The sequence below is a fragment of the Malania oleifera genome, chromosome 8 (assembly GCF_029873635.1).
Source record: "Malania oleifera isolate guangnan ecotype guangnan chromosome 8, ASM2987363v1, whole genome shotgun sequence".
NCBI classification, from domain to species: Eukaryota; Viridiplantae; Streptophyta; class Magnoliopsida; order Santalales; family Ximeniaceae; genus Malania; species Malania oleifera.
Genome location: NC_080424.1, coordinates 22,063,406 through 22,086,756, shown reverse-complemented (window position 1 = coordinate 22,086,756; position 23,351 = coordinate 22,063,406). Strand labels below are relative to the sequence as shown.

Here is a 23,351-nt window from a genome sequence, read left to right as displayed (position 1 = left end):
AAATCAGAGAATAATTTCCAAGGTCAGAATACATTTAACAAACATTATCCCAGAGTTCTTTTGCAGTACAATAGGGCATGTGATTAGCACTAATATCTTCATCCATTACATTCACAAGCCAAGCCACAATCATGAATTTTCAGCACCTCTTATAGCATAAAATGGGTCTGCTCCGTCAAAGGCATTGGTTTCACCAATAAGGTGCCCAATCTTACCTATCCTGTGGATATACATTCGAACTGACTGAGAGCATCTCAAGAAGTTGGCTTCATTGAGACGGATATTTGTGCTTTGGACTTAATGGGGCTCAGTATGGGCAACTTTGGCTTCAGTTTTGGTGTTGATCACAGGTTCAAGTCTGGCAATTGTGCAAGTTTCGGAAATTTCAAACATAATAGAGGCTGAACAAGGTTAAGGCAATAAGGCATAAGGTCTAGGTCTTAGAGGCAATGACTGCCGAAAGGAAAAGAAAACCAAGCTCTGATACCATCTAGAAGTGGAGAAGAATTGAAATAGTATTTATTATTATTTTAAAATAAGGTACAATCTGAATGTCTTATAGACTATAAGGATAATCTACAAGGTAAAATAACAAAATGAAAGAATGACAATTGCTAACAAATCTCTTAGAATATCTCCGAAGAATATATCCTAGAATATCATTAAGAATATTTACATAATTACAGAAATTTCTCCTATAATCAAGGAGAGTTGACTAGATAAATTTGGAAACTTTCCAACATTGCTCCACCCATTTTATCCTTGATTTTTGTTCAAATTAATACGGGTGTACAAAAATTATCCAAAAATTGGAAACGAGACCAAAATCGAACCATTTTATGTTTCAATTTGATTATTTAGTTTTTGGTTTCGATTTTGGTTTTGAATTTTACATAAATTCAGTTTTCAGTTTCAATTCCAGTTTTATTGTAAAATCGAACCGAAAAACTAAACTATATATATTAATATGTTTTCTTTCAATATTTAGGTTAAATACATGTATCTGTCATTATTTTCCATTAGTTAATTTTTCACCACGACAAAGGGTAATAGATTAAGTATTTATAGAGCAAGATGGCTCTCCCCCCTTCATCTTTTTGTCAATGTGGGACACGGAACTGGGAACAAGCAATCAGCATTTAGAGAGGCTGGGCTGCATTGATAGTGGGTAGCTTGTCCCACATTGTTTACATGAGGAAATGTGAGTCTTCCTCACTCTTATAAAAATTCCTCCCAACCATGGTCTTAAATTTCCACAAAACTGTCGAAATTACTGTCAAAATTTCTAACTTCAATCACCCTTGAAATCAAAATAGCAATCAATTTCCGTTTTACATAATTTCCAGCAAAATATCAACTATTCATTTGAAATTTATCGAAATCTCAAAATTTTAGCAAAACTTGTTGAAGTTTTAACTATAAAACGAAATTTACCTTAAATTCAAATGAGAGACTTAGGAGCAAAGTGAAACTTCTATCTTAATTTAATTTATTTTTTTATTGAAACAAAAATATTATTACAAGGGCTTTTAAAATTATATGAAAAAATAAACAACAACAACAACAACAAAACCAAGCCTTAGTCCCACTAAGTGGGGTCAGCTATATGAATCCTTTTCCGCCAATTTATGCAATCATGGACCATTTCTTTTGATAGATTCAAGGATATTAAATCCTTACTCACTATCTCCTCCGAAGTTATTTTAGGTCTAACCCTACCCCTTCTACTGCCCCCCACAATAACTAAGTCACTCTTCCTCACAGGTGCACTATGTGGCCTACGTTGCAAGTGTCCATACCATTTGAGTCGTCCCTCCCTTATCTTATCTTCTATAAGAGCTACACCTAACTTACCACGAATATGTTCATTCCTTAATTTATCTTTTAACGTTATACCACTCATCCATCTAAGCATTCTCATCTCAGCAACTTTTACTTTTTAGACATTATGTTTCTTCGTCGCCCAACATTCCGATCCATATAGCATAACTAGTCTTATAGCTGTCCTACAAAACTTCCCTTTCAATTTTAAGGGTATTCTACGATCACATAGCACACTTGAAACACTTCTCCATTTTACCCAACCTGCTTTAACTCTATGCATTACATCATCTTCAATTTCTCCTTCAGCTTGCATAATAGATCCAAGGTATCGAAATCTACGAGTGCTATTTATTTCTTCATCATCAAGTTTAACTTTGTCTCCAATATTCTTCCTAACATTACTAAAATTACATTTCATATATTCTGTTTTATTTCTACTTATCCTAAAGCCTCTAGATTCCAAAGTTTCTCTCCATAATTCTAACTCAACCTCTACTTGCGTCCCTAGTTTCGTCAATTAATACAATATCATCTACAAACAACATACAGTGTCCCTAGTTTCATCAATTAATACAATATCATCTGCAAACAACATATACCATGGAACCTCCTTTTGAATACTCCTAGTCAATTGGTCCATCACTAAAGCAAAAAGATAAGGACTCAAAGCAAATCCTTGATGTACATCTATGGTAATTGGAAATTCTCTAGTTTCTCCATCTACAGTCCTCACACTAGTCATTACTCCATCGTACATATCCTTAATGACATCGGTATACCTACAACATACACCCTTTATTTCTAAAACCCACCATAGAACTTCCATAGGTATTCTATCATATGCTTTCTCAAGGTCAATAAATATCATATGCAAGTCCCACTTCTTTTCCCTAAACTTTTCCATTAATCTTCTTAAAAGATAAATAGCTTTTGTGGTAGATCTCCCAGGCATAAAACCAAATCGATTTTCTGAGATCTTCGTTTCTAACCTTAATCTTTGTTCAACTACCCTAGCTTCCTGAACTAACGTCTTTACCTGCCCACGTCCAGAATGATGCAAGAACCCTCGCACATTTGACACCATACCCAAGCGCCAACACGGCGCGTCGCTTCGGGGCAACAACCTAGCCCACCCTTGCCCACTTTTCACTACACCCGCGTGGTTCAAGTGCAACACGTAGCTCGTAGGGGACGCCCCAACAAATATTCGATAAGGATTCATATCATAGTGATCTAACAAATTTTACCCCGGCTATCAGCTACCTAACGCAACCCTCCTCCTTTACAACAATATTTTTTATCTAACCATTCGTGTCTAAATTATCATTATTTGCACAATAAATAATATTTAAATGATTTAGGAATTTCATTTGTATTAACTGAATATGTTTAATGCACATTATCTTACTAAAATGTTTGATACACAAATTATATTACAATTTTTCCACCTCATACACAACATAGATGTATTTAACTTGTATATTGGTCCTAAAACTTATATTATTGCATCTATTAACCATTTCTAAAGGTTCATTAAAAGAATTCCATGCTTTACTACAGATTTCCATTATTTTTTCAAATTGAAATCGAAATTGACATCGAAATTTCTGTATTTTTAAAGTTTTGAAATTTGACTCGAAATTGAAATTTAAGACCTTGCTCCCAACTTCACATTCTCCACTGTGTTGGGCTGGAGCCCAAATGTGTTGTGCAGTGCATCGAGTGGGTTCAGGCTTTATTGCCTCGAGCCGGGCTTAGTTGCTTAGCTCAAGTTTAAAAGTAGTTTGTTTTTGGTCAACTATTACTTATTTAAAATAAAATAAAAAACCGACAGGTACCCAGCTAAACTAGTTTAACCACAATTTAGATTTTTGTTGAACCAACAGTTTTTGGTTCGCTTTCCGGTTTTGGTCAAACTGAACCAAATAAAACCATTTACAACCCTACAAATTAATATCCTCTTTTAAAAAAGCACCTCCAAGTCATTATTAAGATGAACCCTTCTAGGCCCATCCTCCTCACCCAACAATCCACTCCTCCAAACCATCCAAGCTACAATCTCGAAGAGTGTCACTTTTTCGTTCTATTATGTTACCAAAAACATCTTTGTTCAACAATTTCACACTGTTCATGAAGAGAAGAAAGAAACGGAGAAAAATAAAATGAAAGACAAGATAATCAAGCTAACAAAGCCATCCAATCCCCCTGAAAATCCAAGAAGCAAATCCTATTAAAGTAACTCGATGAAGAAGCCCACAAGCAATAAAAAAATGATTTTGTCCTAAAGAAAATGTAAACGCATACATCAACCATGAAAAATATAAGCATTCCTGTCGAACCAAATGCGACAAACTGTGACAACCATACCCTTTAGGCCATGGTAAATTTAAATTAGTTTGATAAATTTGCATGGTTTTTGCTTTGTTTTTGTATTGAACAAGTTCATACTAACCATGTTGCTCATTAATTAAGCTATGTTAATTCACATTCGAAATTCCATTCAATTTATTAGTGGAAGGAGGGGCTTAGAAGAAAGGAAGTTATGAGGGTCATGCTAAAACATAAATAACATAAGAGTTGGGGTAAAGGAAAAAAAAAAAAAAGCAGGGGCATGCTGAAACCTGGTGTAACAACAGCACCGCAGACCAGCGGCAACCACCTGGCAGCATTGCAGACCAGCAGCATACACCCTGCGCATAGATGACAGAAATAGGACCCTTCTCGCCATCAGCTGCTGCTGTCCTGCCATGTTTTCAGCCTAGAAGACGACACTTGGCTGGCAGCCGAAAGCAAGTAATTGCTGTCATGACCCATTTCGGCCATGCAGGGCAGCAACAACATAAAATGCCATAAATTTGTGCTGTAAACCCGAGTTCGAAAGGGAGAGAGGAAGGGAAAGAGAGAACTCTGCAGGAAGTGAGGGAAAATCAGGAGACAATACAGAAACTCAGAGGGAATTTAAAATAAATTTGGAGAAGCTGAAATTCAAGGTAGGTGTTCTTAATTTTCATTTATTCATCTAGGGATTTTGGGTATTCGAAGGAAAGAGGGGTAGAAACTTGCATGGAATTGAATCCTAATAAGGAAGATTTAAGCTTCTTATTTTTAACCACTTGATAATTGGTATGGCATATATGTTTTCTTTGGTTATCATAGTTTCATACCTGCATATTTTGTTTAGTTGGGAAATTTTCGTGTGATAGATATTCATCTCATAAGAATGATGGTTTTACTTGCTATGGCATAGCTTGTGTTTGTGGATGCATATGTTAAGCTGCTAGCGTGAAATAGTTGGCACCGTGTGTTGTTTGTGGCCTTGATATTGCGATATTTGAGCAAGTAGAGACTGTGTTTCTCTTGGGTGAAAGGCCCTAAGCTTCCAGAGGGTATTTCCATGTTAAGCAGCAGTTGGCCATGCTGGAAATTGGCACTTGATTGAGATACAAATTGCAATTGTTTGAGACAGCACTACTAGGTTGAAATAATGTTGAAATGCATGCTATTTGAATGTTTTTTCATGGTAACTTTAAATAAACAGATTGCTAAGAATAAAGAATGTGTTCTTGCACAATACAATTATGCATGAGGGCAGCCCAGTGCACAAAGCTCCCGCGTATGCAGGGTCCGGGGAAGGGGCGGACCACAATGGATCTATAGTAATTACAATGTGTTCATGCACAATATAATTTTGCATGCATATAAGAAATCACATCTTAAAGTATTGAAATACATATGGGTGCTCGTGGTTGCTCACCTTACTTCTATAAAAATTTCAAGTTCAATTGGACTGAAGGAAAGCCCCACATTTTGACATGTACTAACAGTTGGCAGGAAGACACAAAGCCTCTGTTTGTTGATGAATGTACTTAGTCCAATGAGTGTGGAAAAAAAAATTATAACAAAAGAAGAGATTACATTAATAGGAAAAGAATTTACAAAGAGGAGAATAAGACTTCTCCTGTCAAAATTCTGGAATAAACCAGAAGAAATAAACTAAGAAACAAATAAAGAATAGGAAATATCAGAGCAAAAGATTCCTCCAATCTCACGGAACCTCGAAAAAGCTAACACCTTGAAAGCAACCAAAGCCAAAGCACCATAAAGAGGCTAAGTATTGAATCTTCTCCTGTAGCAGCTGCCAACCATAATCCCCAAAACACTGCAAAAAAGCTGCATTTCAAAAGTACAGCCCTCTATTTCCCTCTTCCAAAAGTCTCAAAATAAATAGACAACATTCCCTCCACCGACACAGGGCAAACCCAATTTTCTCCCATCACACCAAATAATTTATTACAGATTCTCCAAACATAATCAGAGTGTAAAAACAGATGAGGTTCCGTTTCAGAATTAAAATAACAAAGCACACAAACATCTAGAGATAAGGCTTTCAATGGTCTCCTAATCTGCAACATGTCATTAGCATTGATCTTACTGAGCACAATCAGCCAAATTAAAAGCCTTAATTTTGGGGGGAGCTTAATAGACAAATATAAAGGAAACGAGATTTGGAACAGGCCAAAACTCAAAAGATGATTTGTAGAGAATGAGAATGAATCAATTGTATATTCAATTGTGTATTCTTTACATATTTGGGTCCCTATTTTACATGTACACAGAGAATAAAATATGGAAAAAAAAGGACACAACTTGCAGTTGAGATGTGTTGTTTATAGCCTCTAGCTTGTGGCAAGATCTCATGGTAGGTGGTGGTGACTCACCCACCATGGTAGGTGGCGGTGGCTCACCTACCATGGTAGGTGGCCGTCATTCACCAACTGTGGCCGTCGTTTACACTGCTGGCCGTCATTCCACACTCCCCCTCAAGTTGGATCATAGATATTGATCATGTCCAACTTGCAAATAAACTCTTCAAAGTTAGACCTCTGTAATCCCTTAATGAAAATATCTTCTAATTGTTCTCTTGTAGGGATATAGGTCATGTAAATTGTCCCCTTCTCAATTTTCTCCTTTATAAAATGTGTGTCCACTTCTATATGTTTAGTTCTGTCGTGCTGAACAAGATTATGAGAAATACTAATGGCGGCTTTGTTGTCGCAATAGAGTTTGATGGGGAGCTCTACTATTATGTGTAGTTCTTCCAAAAAGTTTTTGTAACCATAGCCCTTCACACATCCCTTGTGCAAAAGCTCTGAATTCAGCCTTGGCACTGCTTCTGGCTACGACACTCTGCTTCTTATTCCTCCATGTTACTACATATCCCCAAACATAGGTACAGTAGCCGGTAGTAGACCTTCTGTCTTCTATTGATTCTGCCCAATCCGCATCTATGTAAATCTCTACCTTCTTACTGTCACCTTTCTTGAAGAATAGTCCTCGTCCTAGAGAACCTTTCAGATATCTAAGAATCTTATATATTGCTTCTAGGTGACTCTCCTTTGGTGAGTGCATGTGTTGACTGACCACACTTACAACGAAAGCAATGTCAGGTCTAGTGTGAGAGAGGTAGATCAATCTACCTACTAGTCTCTGATATCTCTCTCTATCCACAGGCTTTCCTACGTCTTCCATTCTTTTTCTTGCCTAGATAGGAGTATCGCTTGGTTTCCAACCAAGCATGCCAATCTCGATCAAAAGGTCAAGTACATACTATCTCTAAGAGACACTAATTCCCTACATTGATCTGGCGATCTCCATTCCCAGGAAATGTCGCATTTGACCCAAGTCTTTTACCTCAAACTATCTTCTTCAATCTCTCCACCTCTCCTGTGTCATCTCCAATGAGAATGATGTCATCGACGTACACAATTAGGATGGTCCTTCTTCCCTCATAGGACTTTCTGAAGAACATGGTGTGATCTGACTGCCCCTATCGATATCCTTGATTCTTTATCACCTTTGCAAATCTATCAAACCACGCCCTCAGTGATTGCTTGAGTCCATACAGGGATTTCTTCAATTTACACACTCTTGTTTCTTCTCCCTCCTTGCAAAATCCGAGTGGTAGCGTCATGAACACTTCTTCTTCTAGCTCACCATTCAGAAAAGCATTCTTGATGTCAAACTAATGGAGTGGCCAGTCCAAGTTTGCTGCCAGGGACAAGAGAACTCGTACAGTGTTCAGCTTTGCTACTAGTGCAAACATCTCGGTGTAGTCAATACCGTATGTCTGAGTGAACCCCTTTGCCACAAGGCGGGCTTTGTATCGTTCTACTGTGCCATCAGCCTTGTACTTTACTGTGAACACCCACTTACAGCCCACTGGTTTCTTCCCCATTGGCAAAGTCATCACCTCCCAAGTTCCATTCTTTTCTAGTGCCCTTATCTTTTCCATCACTACCTCTCTCCACTCTGGAATCTCCAAGGCTTCTTGAATGTTTTTAGGAATCTGGATTCTGTCAAGGTTAGAAGTAAAAGCATGACACTTAGCAGAAAGAGCATTGTAAGATACAAATTTTGAGATAGGGTGAAGAGTACATAAACGACGTTGTTTTCTAAAAGCAATGGGTAAGTCATGTTTTACCTGGTCAGGATTGGAGTCGGACTAATAAGGAGTTGGAACTATCACCGGTTCTGACTCTTTTGGTGCTTCGGAAGTGAGTGTCTCTGGACTTCGATTTTGGCCTCTTTGAGTAGATAAGTGTTTCCCTATTTGTTTGTATTTCTGCATCTCCCCCTGAGCTCAAGTTTCCTTCTGTACTAGGCGAAGGAGCGGATATAGGGTATGGAGTGGTCTCGAAAACAGCAATATCGAAGTAGTCTGAGTTTGAGGGTCGAGCTTTACTCAAGGACTCCCCCTGAAGCGAGTAGTAGGGGGTTATGTTCGAAGAAGGTGACATCCAGGCTAACATAGAGTTTCTGGGAGATCAGGTCATAGCATTTGTAACCCTTCAGTGTGGGAGAGTAACCAAGAAAGATACCTTTAAGTGCTCTGGGATCCAATTTGTTTTGCTTGGGTGCGTGAATGTGGGCAAATACAATGGACCCAAAGACACGAAGCAGAAGATGTGAACCGAGCTTAGAATTGGGAAAAGTCTCTTGGAGTTTTTGGAGCGGAGTTGCAAGGGATAGGACTCTACTAGGCATTCGGTTAATGAGGTACGTGGCTGTCAAAATTGAGTCAACCCAAAATTTTGTTGGCATGTGAGGTGAACAACAAAGCACGAGCAAGTTCAAGGATATGTCGATTTTTCCATTCAGCAACCCCATTTTGTTTAGGGGTGTCAACGCAAGTTGATGGATAATACCATTCTCTTGAAGATATGTGCCCAAGGAGGTACCATTGTCAGTACGAAGAATTTGGATTTTTGTGTGAAACTAGGTTTGTATCATAGAGTGAAAATTTATGAAGACTGATCTAACCTCAGTTTTATCAGTCAATAAATATACCCAACACAGATGAGTGTGATTATCAATAAAAGTAATAAACCATTTTGTATGGGTCCTATTAGGAGTACGAGAAGGTCCCCATAGATCACTGTGAATCTGATTAAATGGCATGGATGGTTTATACTAAGATCTAGGAAAAGTAGTACGATGGTGTTTGGCAAGTTCACACACTTCACACTAACAATCCAAAGCAATTTTATTCGAACATATTGAAGGAAATAAGTGCTGCAAATACTGAAAACTAGGATGTCTCATCCTTTTGTGCCATAACAAAAGCTCACTATCCCTAAGACTAGATGCAGAATTACAAACAGTGGGAGGACACGGTCCATTCACATTAGCTTTGTTGAAGTAGTAGAGCCCATCATATTCCTTAACACTTCCAATCATCTTCTTCGATGATAGGACCTGAAAGACACAATGAGAGGGTAGGAATTTAGCTGAGCAATTAGACTATTTGGTTAATTGACTAATAGACAGCAAATTGCACAATAAATTAGGAACATGGAGGACAGATTCAAGAGTAATAGATTCAGAAATATGAATATTCCGTTTGCCAGCAACAGGGGATAGAGTCTCATCTGCAATTTTGACTTTTAAATTACCGGCACAAGGTGAGTATGTTGAAGATAAATGATGAGCATCGGTCATATGGTAAGATGCACTAGAGTCAATAATCCAAGGGGTAAAATGAGGAGTGGTACTAAGGGCTGTCAAAAAAGTACCTTTGTGGGCTAAAGAGCCAGATGACATAGTATTAGCGGACTGACCCATGGCTTGGAAATTGGAAAATAGCTCATACATTTTCGCAAGTTGGTCGGAATTAAATCCCCCACTAGAAGCTGTTAGGCCATGGGCTTCTGTGGGTATTTTTTTTGCCTAGGTTTCAGTGGAGGACTGATGACCACGGGCTTTATTGGGCTGTCTGGGCTTCCAATCCGCGGGCTTACCATGTAAGGTCCAGCAGGTGCCTTTAGTATGGCCCCTTTTTTTGCAATGCTCACAATAGGGCCTTCTAGACTGCTTTGGGCTGGATCCAGTATGAGGCCCACGGGTTATAAGAGCTGATGCCTCAGGTCCAGACTTGCTTTGCTCCTTCAACATCACGTTCCTCCTACTTTCCTCACGCCAAACTTCAGAGAAGACTTCTTGGATGGAGGGCAATGATCGGCGACCTAGAATCCTACTCCTTACGTCGTCAAGCTCTCAGTTCAACCTTGCCAGAAACTCAAATACTCTCTCGTTCCCCATCTTCTTCTTGAAACATACACTGTCACCCGTGCATTCTCATTCCTTTTCGTAGCAAAGATCGAGTTTTTGCCAAAGTCCGAGCATCTCGGTGTAGTATTCCGTGACTTCCTGATCTCCTTGCTTCGTCTGCCATAGCTGCGTCTTCAACTCGAAAATCTAGGAAGCATTTTCAGCATCGGAGTATGACTCATGCACCGCATCGCACACGTCCTTCGCCGTCGGGAGAAACAGGTATGTTTTGCCAATGGCTAGCTTCATAGAGTTATCAAGCATGACCTTATCAAGGAGATCTCGAACCACCATTTTTGGGATGCCACTGCATCGACAGGAGGTGGTCGCCGAGTCTTGCCGGTAAGAAAGTCGAGCTTTCCCTTACCGTTGAGCTTTCCCTTACCGTCGATAACGAGCTTGATTGACTGTGCCCATTCTCTGTAATTCTTACCATTTTCAATGGTAAGATGGAGTGGGGAATTCTCGAATACGCTGGCCGAGCCCATGGAGGAGGTTATCTCTAACTCTCCTTCCTGGGTTGCCGACTGGCTAGACTCATGGATGTCTCCTTTTTGGGCAGCCATAGATTGCTTAGGGTTTTAAAGTAACCTGAGCTCTGATACCATGTAAAGAATGAGAATGAATCAATTGTATACTCAATTGTGTATTCTTTACATACTCGGGTCCCTATTTTACATGTACACAGAGAATAAAATATGGAAAAACAGAAGAGGACACAACTTGCAGTTGAAATATGTTGTTTAGCTTTGGTGGGAAGTCTCAATTTATAGCCTTTGGCTTGTGGCAAGAACTCATGGTAGGTGGCGGTGGCTCACCTACCATGGTAGGTGGCTGTCATTCACCAACCGTGGCCGTCGTTCACACTACTGGTCAGCATTCCACATGATTTACAAGAATACACCCCCTAATGATCGAAAGCCCAAGACCAAGTATCCCTAGCTAAAATAAGATAAATAACAAGAAGGAAAGTTTCGTCAGCTCTTTATCATTTAGAGATCTTCTTAAATGAAAACTCCAAGCAAACAATAGGGCTACCCAAATCAACCACAAAGAAATAATCATATATTCAGCCCTGAGCTCAATTGAAAGAGACAAGGAAAAGATGTGGATTGAACATCATTCCCCAACCATGAATCTTTACAAAAAATAATCCGACAAACCTTCTCCACAATAAATTTAAAGTGAGGAGTGAGTAACAGATACTTCTGAGAAATAAATCACCATGGACTCTCCAATGAACATCGCAAACTAACATTAGTATCCCACCCATTCTCACCCAACCCGTACTAACTTCTAATCACTTTATGCCAAAAGGAATGATCTTCTAGGGGAAAATGCCACCACCAAAGCTACAAGGGCAATGTCTTTAGACACCAATTTTCCAAGACCCAGCCCTCCCTCCAATTTAAACCTACAAACATCTTTTCACCTTATTTAATGATCCCAAAAACCCCCGACTCCAAACCACAAGAAATCTCTCATAATTTTATCAATCTTGTTAAATATCCCAACTAGAATCTTGAAAATAGATAAATAATATAATGGGATACTAGATATCTGGTATCTAGTCTAGGAGGACCTTTGGATTGGGGAGATGTCGTTGGCTATTCCCTTTTTATCAAGTCTTTATTCTTCATGATACTCCTATTTCAAGTTTTCCCCTTTTGCAAGGGTTAGTCTCTCTTGGAATTTCCATTTTAGGAGAAATCCCAATGATAAAGAGATTGATGAGTTGGCTCCTTTAACCAATTTGCTTAATTTTCTTCATGTTAATTTGGCAAATGATAAAAAGGTTCGGAGTTTGGATCCTTCTAGGGATTTCTCTTGTAGATTTTTTTCTCTTTTTTTATTCGCAACCCTAATGAGGATCCTTTAGGTTTGTACTCTTTGAATTGAACAGCTAAAGCTCCCTCAAAAATAAAAGCCTTTATTTGGACTGGTACTAAATAGAATTAATACTAATGATGTGCTTCAGAAAAAAAGGCATAATAAGGCCCTATCACTGGATGTTTGTGTCCTTTGTTTTGAGTAGTGGGGAGACTTGCTTACATTTGTTTTTTCAATGCCCCTTCACTTGTATTGTCTAGAATAAATTATTTGGTATATGTGGTGTAGATTGGATTTGTGCCTCCGCTTTAAAGGCTTTTTGCTCTATCACTTTTAGAAGTTTTGGAAAGGGAAGGATAGGAAAGCCTTGTGGAGATGCACTATTATAGTTCTTATTTGGTGTGTTTGGTTCGAGAGAAACGTCAAAATTTTCAAATGGGTGGCCATAGCTAATAATTTGGTTCAAAGTCTAGTGGATAATCTTGCGTTATTGTGGTTGTTGGCTAATGACCGATTTTGTTATGTTTCTCTAGGAGACCTGCTGTGGGATTGGTTCACTCTACTTCATTGATCTGGCTTTCAAATTATGATCTTATAGTGTAGTTTTTTGTTTTGTGTTGAAGGGAGGATTTCTTAAGCTCCTGGTTTTCTTTTCTTTTCCACATTTTTCTTTTGTTGTACATTCTTATCTTTTCTAATAAATTTATATGTTTGTCAAAAAAATATATATAATGGGATACTAGATAACCAGGGCTAAATAATTTCAACCCCCAAGGGAAAAAAGTTGCACCTTCCAACCATCAAGTGTCTTGGCCACTCTCTCTACTACCAGGTTCCAAAACTCCCCACATCTAGGATTACCACCCCCCCCCCCGGCCCAAAAGGGACCCCTAAATAAGTCAAAGATCAATCCAAAAGACTACACCCCACATCAAAAGACCACTCCCTAACTCTTTCAATAGGCTCATTAATATTTGCTAAACCACTTTTCCCCATATTTATTTTAAGCCCCTAGACCCTCTTAAAGACTTTGAGTGTACCCAAACTACAACTAAAAGAAGGTTATGATCATCTAGAAAGAAAATAGTATCATCCGCAAAATGGAGACGAGAAACCACCACTCCTCTCCCCACTTTCAACCTTTTCACCAACCCCCTATCCACAGCCCTATCCACCATTCTACTAAACACATCAGCTACTAGAACAAACAAAAGGGGGGAAAATGGATCACCTTTCCTAATACCTCTTAAGCCCTAAACCAAGACTTAAGTTCCTTATTCACGAACACATTAGACAAAAAACCCTTAACCACAGGCGCCAACGTTCATTAAAACCCTTCCTCACAAAATGTATATCCAAAAACTCCAACTAACTCTATCACCTTCTTAAAATCCAATTTAAAAATGAAACTCCTCTTCTACCTTCTACGAATATCCTCCACCACCTCATTAGCCACCAAAATAACATCCATCATTAGTCTGCCCCCTACAAAGCACTCTGAGTTGTAGATATAGTCTTCTCAAGCACTGCACACAGCCTATTAAATAGAACTTTGGTGCTAATTTTATAAACATTAGATACAAGACTAATCGGTATGAAATCCTCTACCATGATGGGTCTAGATTTCTTAGGCACGAGGATAGAAAAATGGAATTAATGCTTTTACTCAAAATCTCATTCTCATAAAATTCAGAAAAGACTTTTAAGCAACTTAAACTCAATAATATCCCAGCATTCTTGAAAGAAAACCAAATTAAAACCATCTAGACCCAGAGCCTTATCCCTCTCCATCCTGAAACTACACCCCTGACCTCCTCTTCATCAAAAGGTCTCTCTAACCAAAGCATCTAATCTCTAGAGATGGAATTCCATTTTAACCCCTCAACCATCGGTCTACAAGCCTCTTCCTCAAAATAAAATTATCAAAAAAAAATTCGAGATCGCAAAGGCAATCCTACTAGGATCATTACTAATTCTCCCTCCCCTAGCTACAACTCCCAAATCATATTTTCCCTCCTCTTTCCATTAGCTATTCTATGGAAGAAGCCAGTATTACAATCATCTCCTTTGACCCATGCAAATTTAGTTTTTTGCCTCTAGCTCCTCATTTCCTTAAGAATCACCTCTTCCAATTCATTCTTTAGGGAGATCCTTTTGGCCTCCTCACTGTTCAAGAAATTAGTCACCTCTTCCTTTCTATCCAAAAAATGCACCTCACATAGGATGCTAGATTTTTTAACTTTAACATCACCAAACACCTCTTCATTCCAAATTTTCATATTCACCCTCACTCGTTTTAACTTCCTCATAAATCTAAAACCTTCCCAACTCATCCTAATTTCCTCTTCCCAAGAGCACCTCACTAATGGCTTAAAAGAAGCATAGTCCAGCCACATATTCTCAAACCTGAAACAAATGGGACCCTAGGATACCCTACTAGATTCCAGCAAAATAGGGAAGTGATCAGAAGTAGGTCTTAGTAAGAACAATTTGAGAGAGCTTAGATAATTCGTCCCCCCAATCACTACATAATAGGAATCTATCTAGTAGCACCACCCTAGCCACCCCCACAAACCATGTAAAGGTAGCATTACTCAAAAGGAAAATCTAGGCCACACTCCCTAGTAAATAGGTCAAATTGCTGCATACTAGCAGTAACTATGCCCACACTTTTCTACTCCCCCAAAAACCTTACTACACTAAAATCACCGCCCACTGCCCACTTAGGGGACCAAAAACCTAAAAACATTATAGAGCTCATCCTAGAAGCACTCCTAAGACTTGGTCTAGGAGGACTGACTCAAAAGAAACCCACCGTTTGCCCCTCCCTTTCACTTTCAACACGAATGGAAAAGGAAAAGAAATAAATTATCCACTTTAGGGTTAGACCGACGCCCCACATGACTAGAACACCTCCAAAAGCACCGCCCAAATACTCCTGACAATATCCAAAGAGTAGATAAAACTTCCTCAAAAAGGCTCCTCCTCCTAGCACCCCCTAAACCTCTCACATTCCTACTGATAATCTTCATATCTTGACACACTTACCACCCTTCCCAAACCCTTTAACACTCGCATAGGTAATAAAAGAAACCAAATTTCATAATTCTTTCTAGACTTTCTTTTTCTTTCTCTCGTATGCCCTAGGGTTCAAACCCAACCTCACATCCTTACCTAAGGGGTCCACTAGTTTTAGGCCTAAGTCTTCTCCTAGTTTATGCAAATCCTGTAAGCCTCTCTCACCTCCCTCAGAGCTAAATCCACAGCCCTCTCCCCAACAAGAATCCTCCCTTTGGCATACAGTTTTGGAAACAAGAAGTGACCGCGTGGGAAGGAGAAGAATATCATTACTAGTTTTAGAGGAACACAGATCCCCCGAAGAAACATCTACCTATCATCAATATCCTTCCAACACCCAAGGAAAAAACATTCAAATTATCCACATTGAGAAAATCAAGCTCAGGGTTAGAAGGCAAAGGCCCCTTATCATTTAAGGCGATCAATTGGTCTGAAAATTATTAAAAGAATCTCTTCCTGCCCATGTATGGATCCCAATGTTGACATTCTATCTACATTTGCTGCGGCGTGTTTCCACTGAGTTCATTCTGCCTCGAGCCAATCAATCATTGTCTCCATTCACTCCTTCAAATAGTTGAAATAGATCAGTCTCCTCAGCAAGTTCGAAATCAGCTCTCAACTAGTCAACTAATGGTTCCTTCTCAAATTCACATATGCTGCTCATATCATCCCCCAAATTCTGAATCTCCTTAGAATTTGACTTTATAGGAGAAAATTGGTTACTCAAACTAAGCATGAAATCCTGTAAGCCAATCAAAGAGTTCCTGATTAAATTAGAGCTTCCCTCCCTGCTATGAGAAGCATCATCAGTTGCTGACCATTTACCCGCTGCTCTTCATTCCTTTGCTGACTGCAGCCTTCTGCCCATCATTACACATCAGCACATTGTGGACATGTTTACCCTTCTCTTTGCCCTCAATTCTCTTAACCTTTGTGCCAATATTTGAAGCACACCTGCCAGCCTCATTTGGAGGAGAGGCCCTCTCTTTTTTTTACCCACAGTAGTTTTGTCTTCAACTTCATAGACCCAACTGAACTCTGCCTCTGAACACAAGGCCCACTTGCTTCCAGCCCTTTAAGCTCATTATGATTATTAAGTTTTGCAAATCCCCCATTAGCTGTAATGCGCTTAATTAAAGTTTATGAATTAGGAAATAAACCCTCTGAATCCCTGTGATTCTGGACTTCAATGTTCTCTGAGCTGGCCTTCTAAGTCACTGGAGCATCCCTGATCACATCAATGAAGAAGGGCGCCACCGAAGTACGTGCTTTCTGCCTACCTCCCCCTCCTTTTGAATGTTCCACGAACCACACTTGAAGCACATTGGACTGCCCTTGAGAATGTCTGCTTCAGCCTTGCTAATCCTAGACAATTCCAGCAGACCTACAAGGAAGGACTTCCACCCCATTCGCTGTTCCCCCTCTGATATTCTTATGTCCGCGCACCTCCCTCCACTAATTTCCTTCTTCAACGGGAGAAAGTCGCCTCTCTTCTTGAAAGAGGCCTAATAGGCTAATACTGATTGAACTCCCTTGTCAATTATGGAATGAGACCCCCTTCCATCTCTATTCCTCCAAGCCCTTCATACAAAACCCCCATCATCTTCGTCACCAAATGAACTCCTCCTCCTTCAGCACAATGTCGGAAATGTTCCATCCAGTGAATCAGTGATTTCATATGTCGAGGAGTCTAGCTGAATCACACTAAACACCTTTCTATCTATTTTAACAGAAGAGTGGTCTTCAATTTTTTTGGTACCCTGGACGAAAAGCAGAGAGAGAGAATCTACTACTGCTTGTTGTAGGACAAAAACTAGCGTGGATCACTGTAGACAAAATTTTCCAGTGGTGCAAGAGGGATTTCTAGTGTGCAAAAAGAAAACTCTGATGGTAAACGACGGTTCTCATATTGTCAAGCGTTGAAAACGGAGTCTTTGATGGTAAACAAAGGTTCTAGTATTAACAAGCGATGGAAATAGAGTGGCCAATATTCCAAATGAACAAAGGAAAGAGAGACATTGGTTTTCGATCTTGTGACTTGTAGAGTGACAATGAGTTCCAGTGGATAGATTTCACCAGGCTTGGTGCCTTCACTGAATTTTGAATGGAGTCACGGCTGGTCAAGTGCCAAAAATAGGGACGTGACAAAAATACCTCATAGAGTGCACATATAACCCTGCTTGCATCCTTAGACCTCCCAAAGAACTTGAAAGAAATCAACCAAAAAAAAAAGTCTCCAAAAGCTTAAGAACATCCAACAGTCACCAAAGAAGCCAAATAGCTTATTCTATAAGCTCTAAGCCACTAAACAATGCAATATTACATAAGAATGTAACTCATCACATCAAGAAGACATCCAGAGGAAAAGTCTTATGAGGCCTTCTTATTTGTAGCAAATTGTTGGGGAATTAAGGTTGGCCAACCATGTAAAGTCTTGACTTTGAAGGGGATTTGAGTTTAATTATTCAACTTAAGTCTCATAGATGATTTTCATTGAAGATAAAATCAAATAATTCCCTCATCTTTCTTTAGTTTCCACATCTTCTACTAAATTTCTGTTTTAACACCTCAATTCTCTCAATAACAATTTCTATTTTCCTATCTTCTATAAAGATTGTATTGTGCTAGTGATTTGTATATTATTTACATCTTCAAAATGTGTGAGACCAGAACTCTGTTTTTTAGTAATTTGCCAAGTAATCATTGATAATGAGTCATTTTTTGTTCCATGCTAATCAAAATAGATGAGCTGAGTCATAAAACTCTTTCCCTTCAACTTTGAAAGAGCTTTCTGACATTGGGTATCGCCAACATAGTTGTTGCATGCCATGACAGGAGTACAGAGTTTTTTCTTAATATATTTATTTTGTTATCTTAAAAAAATTGTGCCATGCTTGCACCCATGAAACCAGTTATTCACAATCTTACAAGTTTCGGAATAAGTTTATAGTGCCTTCACAAAGTTTAGATTTTAATGCATTACGCAGCAAAAGTGTCAATAATGGACAGATAGACTTACTTTTCCTTTTGTGGCCAGTCAGAGTCTATATTGAGCAACACTAATTCTCAGACATTTTACTAGGACTATGCACAATTCAGTGTAAACAGAAAAAACCAACCGAACTGAATCAGTTCAGTTCATACAGTTTGTTGTCAAAACCTATTAGGTTTGGTTTGGTTTGATTCGGTTCTAATTATGTTAACCAAAATTTTTTCAATTCAGTTTTTGGCCTTGCAATTGAAATTTCAGTTCCAACCGGAAAAACCGAATTAGATGCTCAACAGCCCAACCTCAGCTCCCCTGCGGGCCTACCCTTGTGTTCACTAGTCCAGGCCTACCCAAGCTTTACCCTTTTTTCTTTTAGCAAAATAGGGATAGCCCCAGTGATCAGAATATCAGATGATTCAAATCTGCGTTGTATTCTCTTCTTCGGCCATGCGAACTCATGAATGCGAATCGCTGGACTTCCTCGATGAGTGATGACAGCTGACTCCTCTCTGGCACTATGCAGTAGGCCACTGCCTCATATCCCTCCAGCCTCCTTTGTTAGCTCGCCTGCCAGCCATTAATCTGTGATTACAGATTTTAGAGTGAAAAAATCTGATTCTGGAGACCTTAAGTCAGTGAAGTCACAGGTATGTAACTCTGTTCTTACCTTCTTCAAATCTTGGGTCCGCTACTTGCCTTTTGTTTTGTTGGTCTTCAGACTTCAATAATGTTCTGAAAATCAAATGCTAGTGAAACAAAAATTGTTTGAATATTGTTATATAATCCTATTTGATGATGGTTCTAGGCAGTGGCCATCTATAGTACTTGCTGCCAGGAAGCTTCTGGTGTCATAGTGTAAGGCAAAGCAATGGTCAAAATTGGTTCAGTTCTTGTAGTGTAGGGGTTGGTGATCAGTTCAGTTTTGCTTTATGATTGGTTAGGAAGGTTTGGTTAGGGTGGTTCTGTTCGGACTTTAGGATAAATACCCAATCTAATTTGGTTGGCTTAGTTTCAGCTTTACCGAAGAGCTCCGTTTCAACCGAACCAACTGAGTGCACAACCCCACATTTTACATAAAATTCTCCCTTGACACAGATATAATAACCACTACAGAACTACAGTGAATATTTCCTGCAAAATCATATGAGCAGTACTCACAATAAAAATTAAACAAGAAAGCTTTACGCACATCAACTCATGAACCATATTCTACATCAAGGATGCCCCACCATTGCTGCTCAAAGCCCCAGGAAATTCTTAAATTCACAACTCAGCCTCATTTCAAATAAATTGTGAGAATAGGGTTTAAAGATTCACCAGATTGAATATCCTTCTCCAGAACTTGTGGAGTGACAAAGAAAACTCGTTTAGTTTTCCAAAGACATGCTCTTCTTGCAGGAGATGTCTGACCTGTCATATCAATTGTCCATTCCTGCAATCATTAATCTGAATCTTCTCAAAACTGTGCAAATGATTTGGATAATTTTTTACATTGTGAAATTAGAATTTGAGCGAGCCACTTTATGGAACTGTCAAAATGGCATCATACTTGTGGTATTCCCACAATATTATGGCATGCTTCTATTTGCTGCATAACAAGCGGTCGAGAAGGGGCTGAAAAAACTATTTTCCCTGTAAAAAATGAAAAAAACAAAAACAAAAAACAAAAAACAAAACAAAACAAAACAAACAGAAGTAAATGTTTCATAAGTCAGCTGTTAAATTAAACTCAAAAAAATAAAATAAAAGTAACTGTTAAAAGCATGGTACTGGAAAAATCAGTCATTGTGAGAAACAAAAGATGATAACAAAAGGAATTTATTGAGAGAATAAGAGAGGCGTAAAGAAGTCCTTGGGAAAAATACTAAGAAATCCATTTTTAAATCCCCTCCATCATAATTAATAGAACTCCCTGAGATTTTCAACTCCCTCTGCTAATTCCTTTTCTTATTGCTAGTCTTCATCAAAGTTGATTCAAGATTCTTTTTTTTTCCTCTCAAAATGAGTAAAATAAATGCAATTTAACCAAAAAGAACAGCAAATATCAGATTGCAGAATGAACCATGATTCTAATTTTTCAAGTTTATCAATTTTCAATCATTTATTAATGGATTGAGCAGAATTTAGATGCATTCGCGCTTGCTTCAAGGAAATATACATCAAAATATTAAGTTCCAAAATATGAGAATTTAAACTTTATTTTAGGTTCAATGTTGGTCACCAGAGAAGTGACAGAGGAGATGCTTGGAATCAATTACTGCAAATGTATTAAAAAAAAAAGAAAGTCCTTAAATAAGAAGAGTTTGCAGAAAACACAGAATCCAGGAAACCATTCTATCTCAAAGCAAATAAGAAGCCTATCCCAAAGAAAATAAGAAATTGTAACTTGATATCCTTCGAAGCAAATACTTATGGATAGTGTTTTTTCAGTCAACCCTTGATATGGTCATTTTTTAATGTTCAAAATTATTGGGTGGTACCAAACACAGAAATTTCACCAATAACTCCAGAACTTCTTAACGGCATGTTCACATATTTTCATGTCCTATCAAGGAATACTCTAGAATCTATAAGCAAGGAAGTTCAAAGGCATTGAAAATGGAAAAGAATTTTCCTTGTTGACTTATAAAAGTTTAAGGAGACCAAGATATTTGAAGCAATGTTCATGAAAGGTAATTCTATTCGGCAGCTTGTTTTGTTTTCTGGTAGATCCTCTCCCTTTCCATATGAACCTCTAATTATCCATTTCTCCAAAATATAGAATATTAACAAAAATAAATAAATAAACTGATAATATACATGAAATAATGTTAACATTGTTTTCAGTTTCTTCTAGGGGAAGCACGCACTGCACAAACCAATACTGAATACATCAGCATTTATTAGAATGCTCCAATTACAAAACGAGGTCCTGCTGCATCAGCAGTGTTTATGCCTAAATTCATTATCAAATTAGGTAAAAGCCATGCTTACTCCACAACATAGCTATATGAGCAATATTTTTGGCGCTGCAGCTGTGATCATATAATTAAAAACCACTAAGATCCATCTGTTACCCATAAAAGATAATGTAGCCTGCCAGCGATAATCCTCCATGATTCCACAATCACCCGTTGAAAGAAAGATAGATCAAGTCAAGCATGCAATGTACGAATAACAAAATGCAGGAGTATTATTTTGAAAAAGCAATATCAAGAATCATGTTATATACACACACATATACATACATATATACATCACATTACCCTCTGGAAACCATCTGAAATAATTATACATAACAACAGCAGCAATAAGAGTTTTCCCGAGTCCCGTTGGCAATGCCACTATTGTGTTTGAAAATAAAGCTGTCTTGGTTATTGAGAGCTGATAGTCACGAAGAGGAATATTAACTGCAGGAAATATTGCAGAAGAACAAAATCAGAACATAAATGCAGAACTCTCAGCCAAAATTCATATATTCATGTCAATATTATAACAAGATTCCTAGATTCAAAATTGAAGCATACAATTTGAAATGAGCTTTGAGGAACCTTTTGGAGTAAAATCAAATAGTGATTTGTCAAATGCTGAAATTATGCAAGTCATGCTTTTAAAAACAAAAAAGACAAGTTTAATCAGACAAACAGTAACAACAACAACAAAAACAAATCAAGCCTGAAGTCCCAGTAGGTGGGTTTGGTTATATGAATCCTTTTTGCCAATTTGCACAATCATGGACATTTTCTTCTACAATTGAGGGCTATTAAATCCTTACTCGCTATTTGATTCCAAGTTATTTTAGGTCTATCCCTACTCCTACCGCCCCTCACCACAACTAGCTCATTCCTCCTCCATGACGCACTATTTAGACTGAAGAAAGGTATGGATACTATCGATTGCCCCACCAAGAACTGAAGAAAGAAAGAAAGTTTGAACTTGTTCAGAAAATCCATATTCACCAATTACTCGTCCGATCACATTTTGATTCCACATTTTAGCTACCTCAGCATTAATATAATGTACCAAATCAAAGCATACTCGGCTTGTGAGAAAAGTGATGATTGAGAGCTACACAGGTGAAGTGATCGTAAAACCGGAAATAAATTTGAATTCAAATAAACCCACTTGCCCGCTACAAGAAAACAACATAACAGTTCAAATGACGGTCTATAAAACCTGGGTATATCCATGTTTTGGCTGCCTCAGTATCAATGTTGACGCAACACCTCCCTTCATCACCGTTAAAGTGATGATCATTCCTGATCCTGGGAGACGGTTTCTCCGAAAGGGATCTGGGGCCCGCTGCACAAACAAATTGATCAAGAGTGGACTGCCGAGAAGCGCTGAATTTCTTGTTCTTAAGAGGAAGTGAATGAGAAGGTTCCAGTGGGCGTGAATTGGAGGGTTTTGAGCTTTGGCAAGCGATATCCACCACTTTAGCTGCTGCTTCCCAATCGAACTCCTGAAGAAAGAAGAAGCAGTAAGACGAGAGTGAGAGAGAGAGAGAGAGACAAAGAGAGAAAAAGAGAGAAGTGCACAAAGCTTTACGTCGTCGTCGTCGTCGTCGTCGTCGATGATTTCGTAAGGAACTGTCGACGCCATTGAACACCTAATGCTTTGGAGTCCTCAGTTTCCCCGGCTCTGGCACGAGAGAGAGAGAGAGAGGGAGAATAGGGAAGGAAGGGAAGAAGGGAGCAAATGGATTGGGCAGCGAAGGAAACTGGAGAGGTATGAAGAGATGTGGCGGCAAAACTTTAGGCTGCGTTCAGTTTCAGAAAATGTTTTCAAGTTTTTACTTTTATTTTATACTTCAATCCTCCATTCCTATTTTCAAATTAATAAATTTGAAAATTTATTTGTGTAGAAGACAAAATTATAAAATATATATGAAAATTTTATATTCTACTTAGTTATAAAAAAACAGTTTTTATTTTTTATTTTCCAGTTTTATAAATAATTACAAAAATATCAAACTGCTTTTTATTTGTTTGACAACTACAAATAACACTTAGAAAACAAATAAATAACATATTTCCCAAATTTC

The 23,351-nt window shown here is 38.4% G+C and overlaps 1 protein-coding gene across 3 annotated transcripts in view; it reads right to left on the bottom strand.

The window, feature by feature from the left end:
- The window catches only part of LOC131162301 (DEAD-box ATP-dependent RNA helicase FANCM), a 98,196-nt gene extending 75,206 nt beyond the window's left edge, over nt 1-22,990 (bottom strand). For 2 of the 3 annotated variants that reach the window (XM_058118622.1, XM_058118621.1), the window contains exons 1-5: nt 22,856-22,977; nt 22,484-22,769; nt 21,574-21,717; nt 19,878-19,960; nt 19,646-19,760 (exon numbers count right to left, since the gene is read on the bottom strand). In XM_058118622.1, coding sequence (XP_057974605.1) covers nt 19,646-19,760; nt 19,878-19,960; nt 21,574-21,717; nt 22,484-22,769; nt 22,856-22,909 — 682 coding nt within the window. In that variant the 5' untranslated portion in view covers nt 22,910-22,977. Of the gene's footprint in view, nt 1-19,645; nt 19,761-19,877; nt 19,961-21,573; nt 21,718-22,483; nt 22,770-22,855 lie in introns of all 3 variants that reach the window. The other variant, XM_058118620.1, reaches the window with a different exon arrangement.
- Nucleotides 22,991-23,351: the final 361 nt, after the last annotated feature.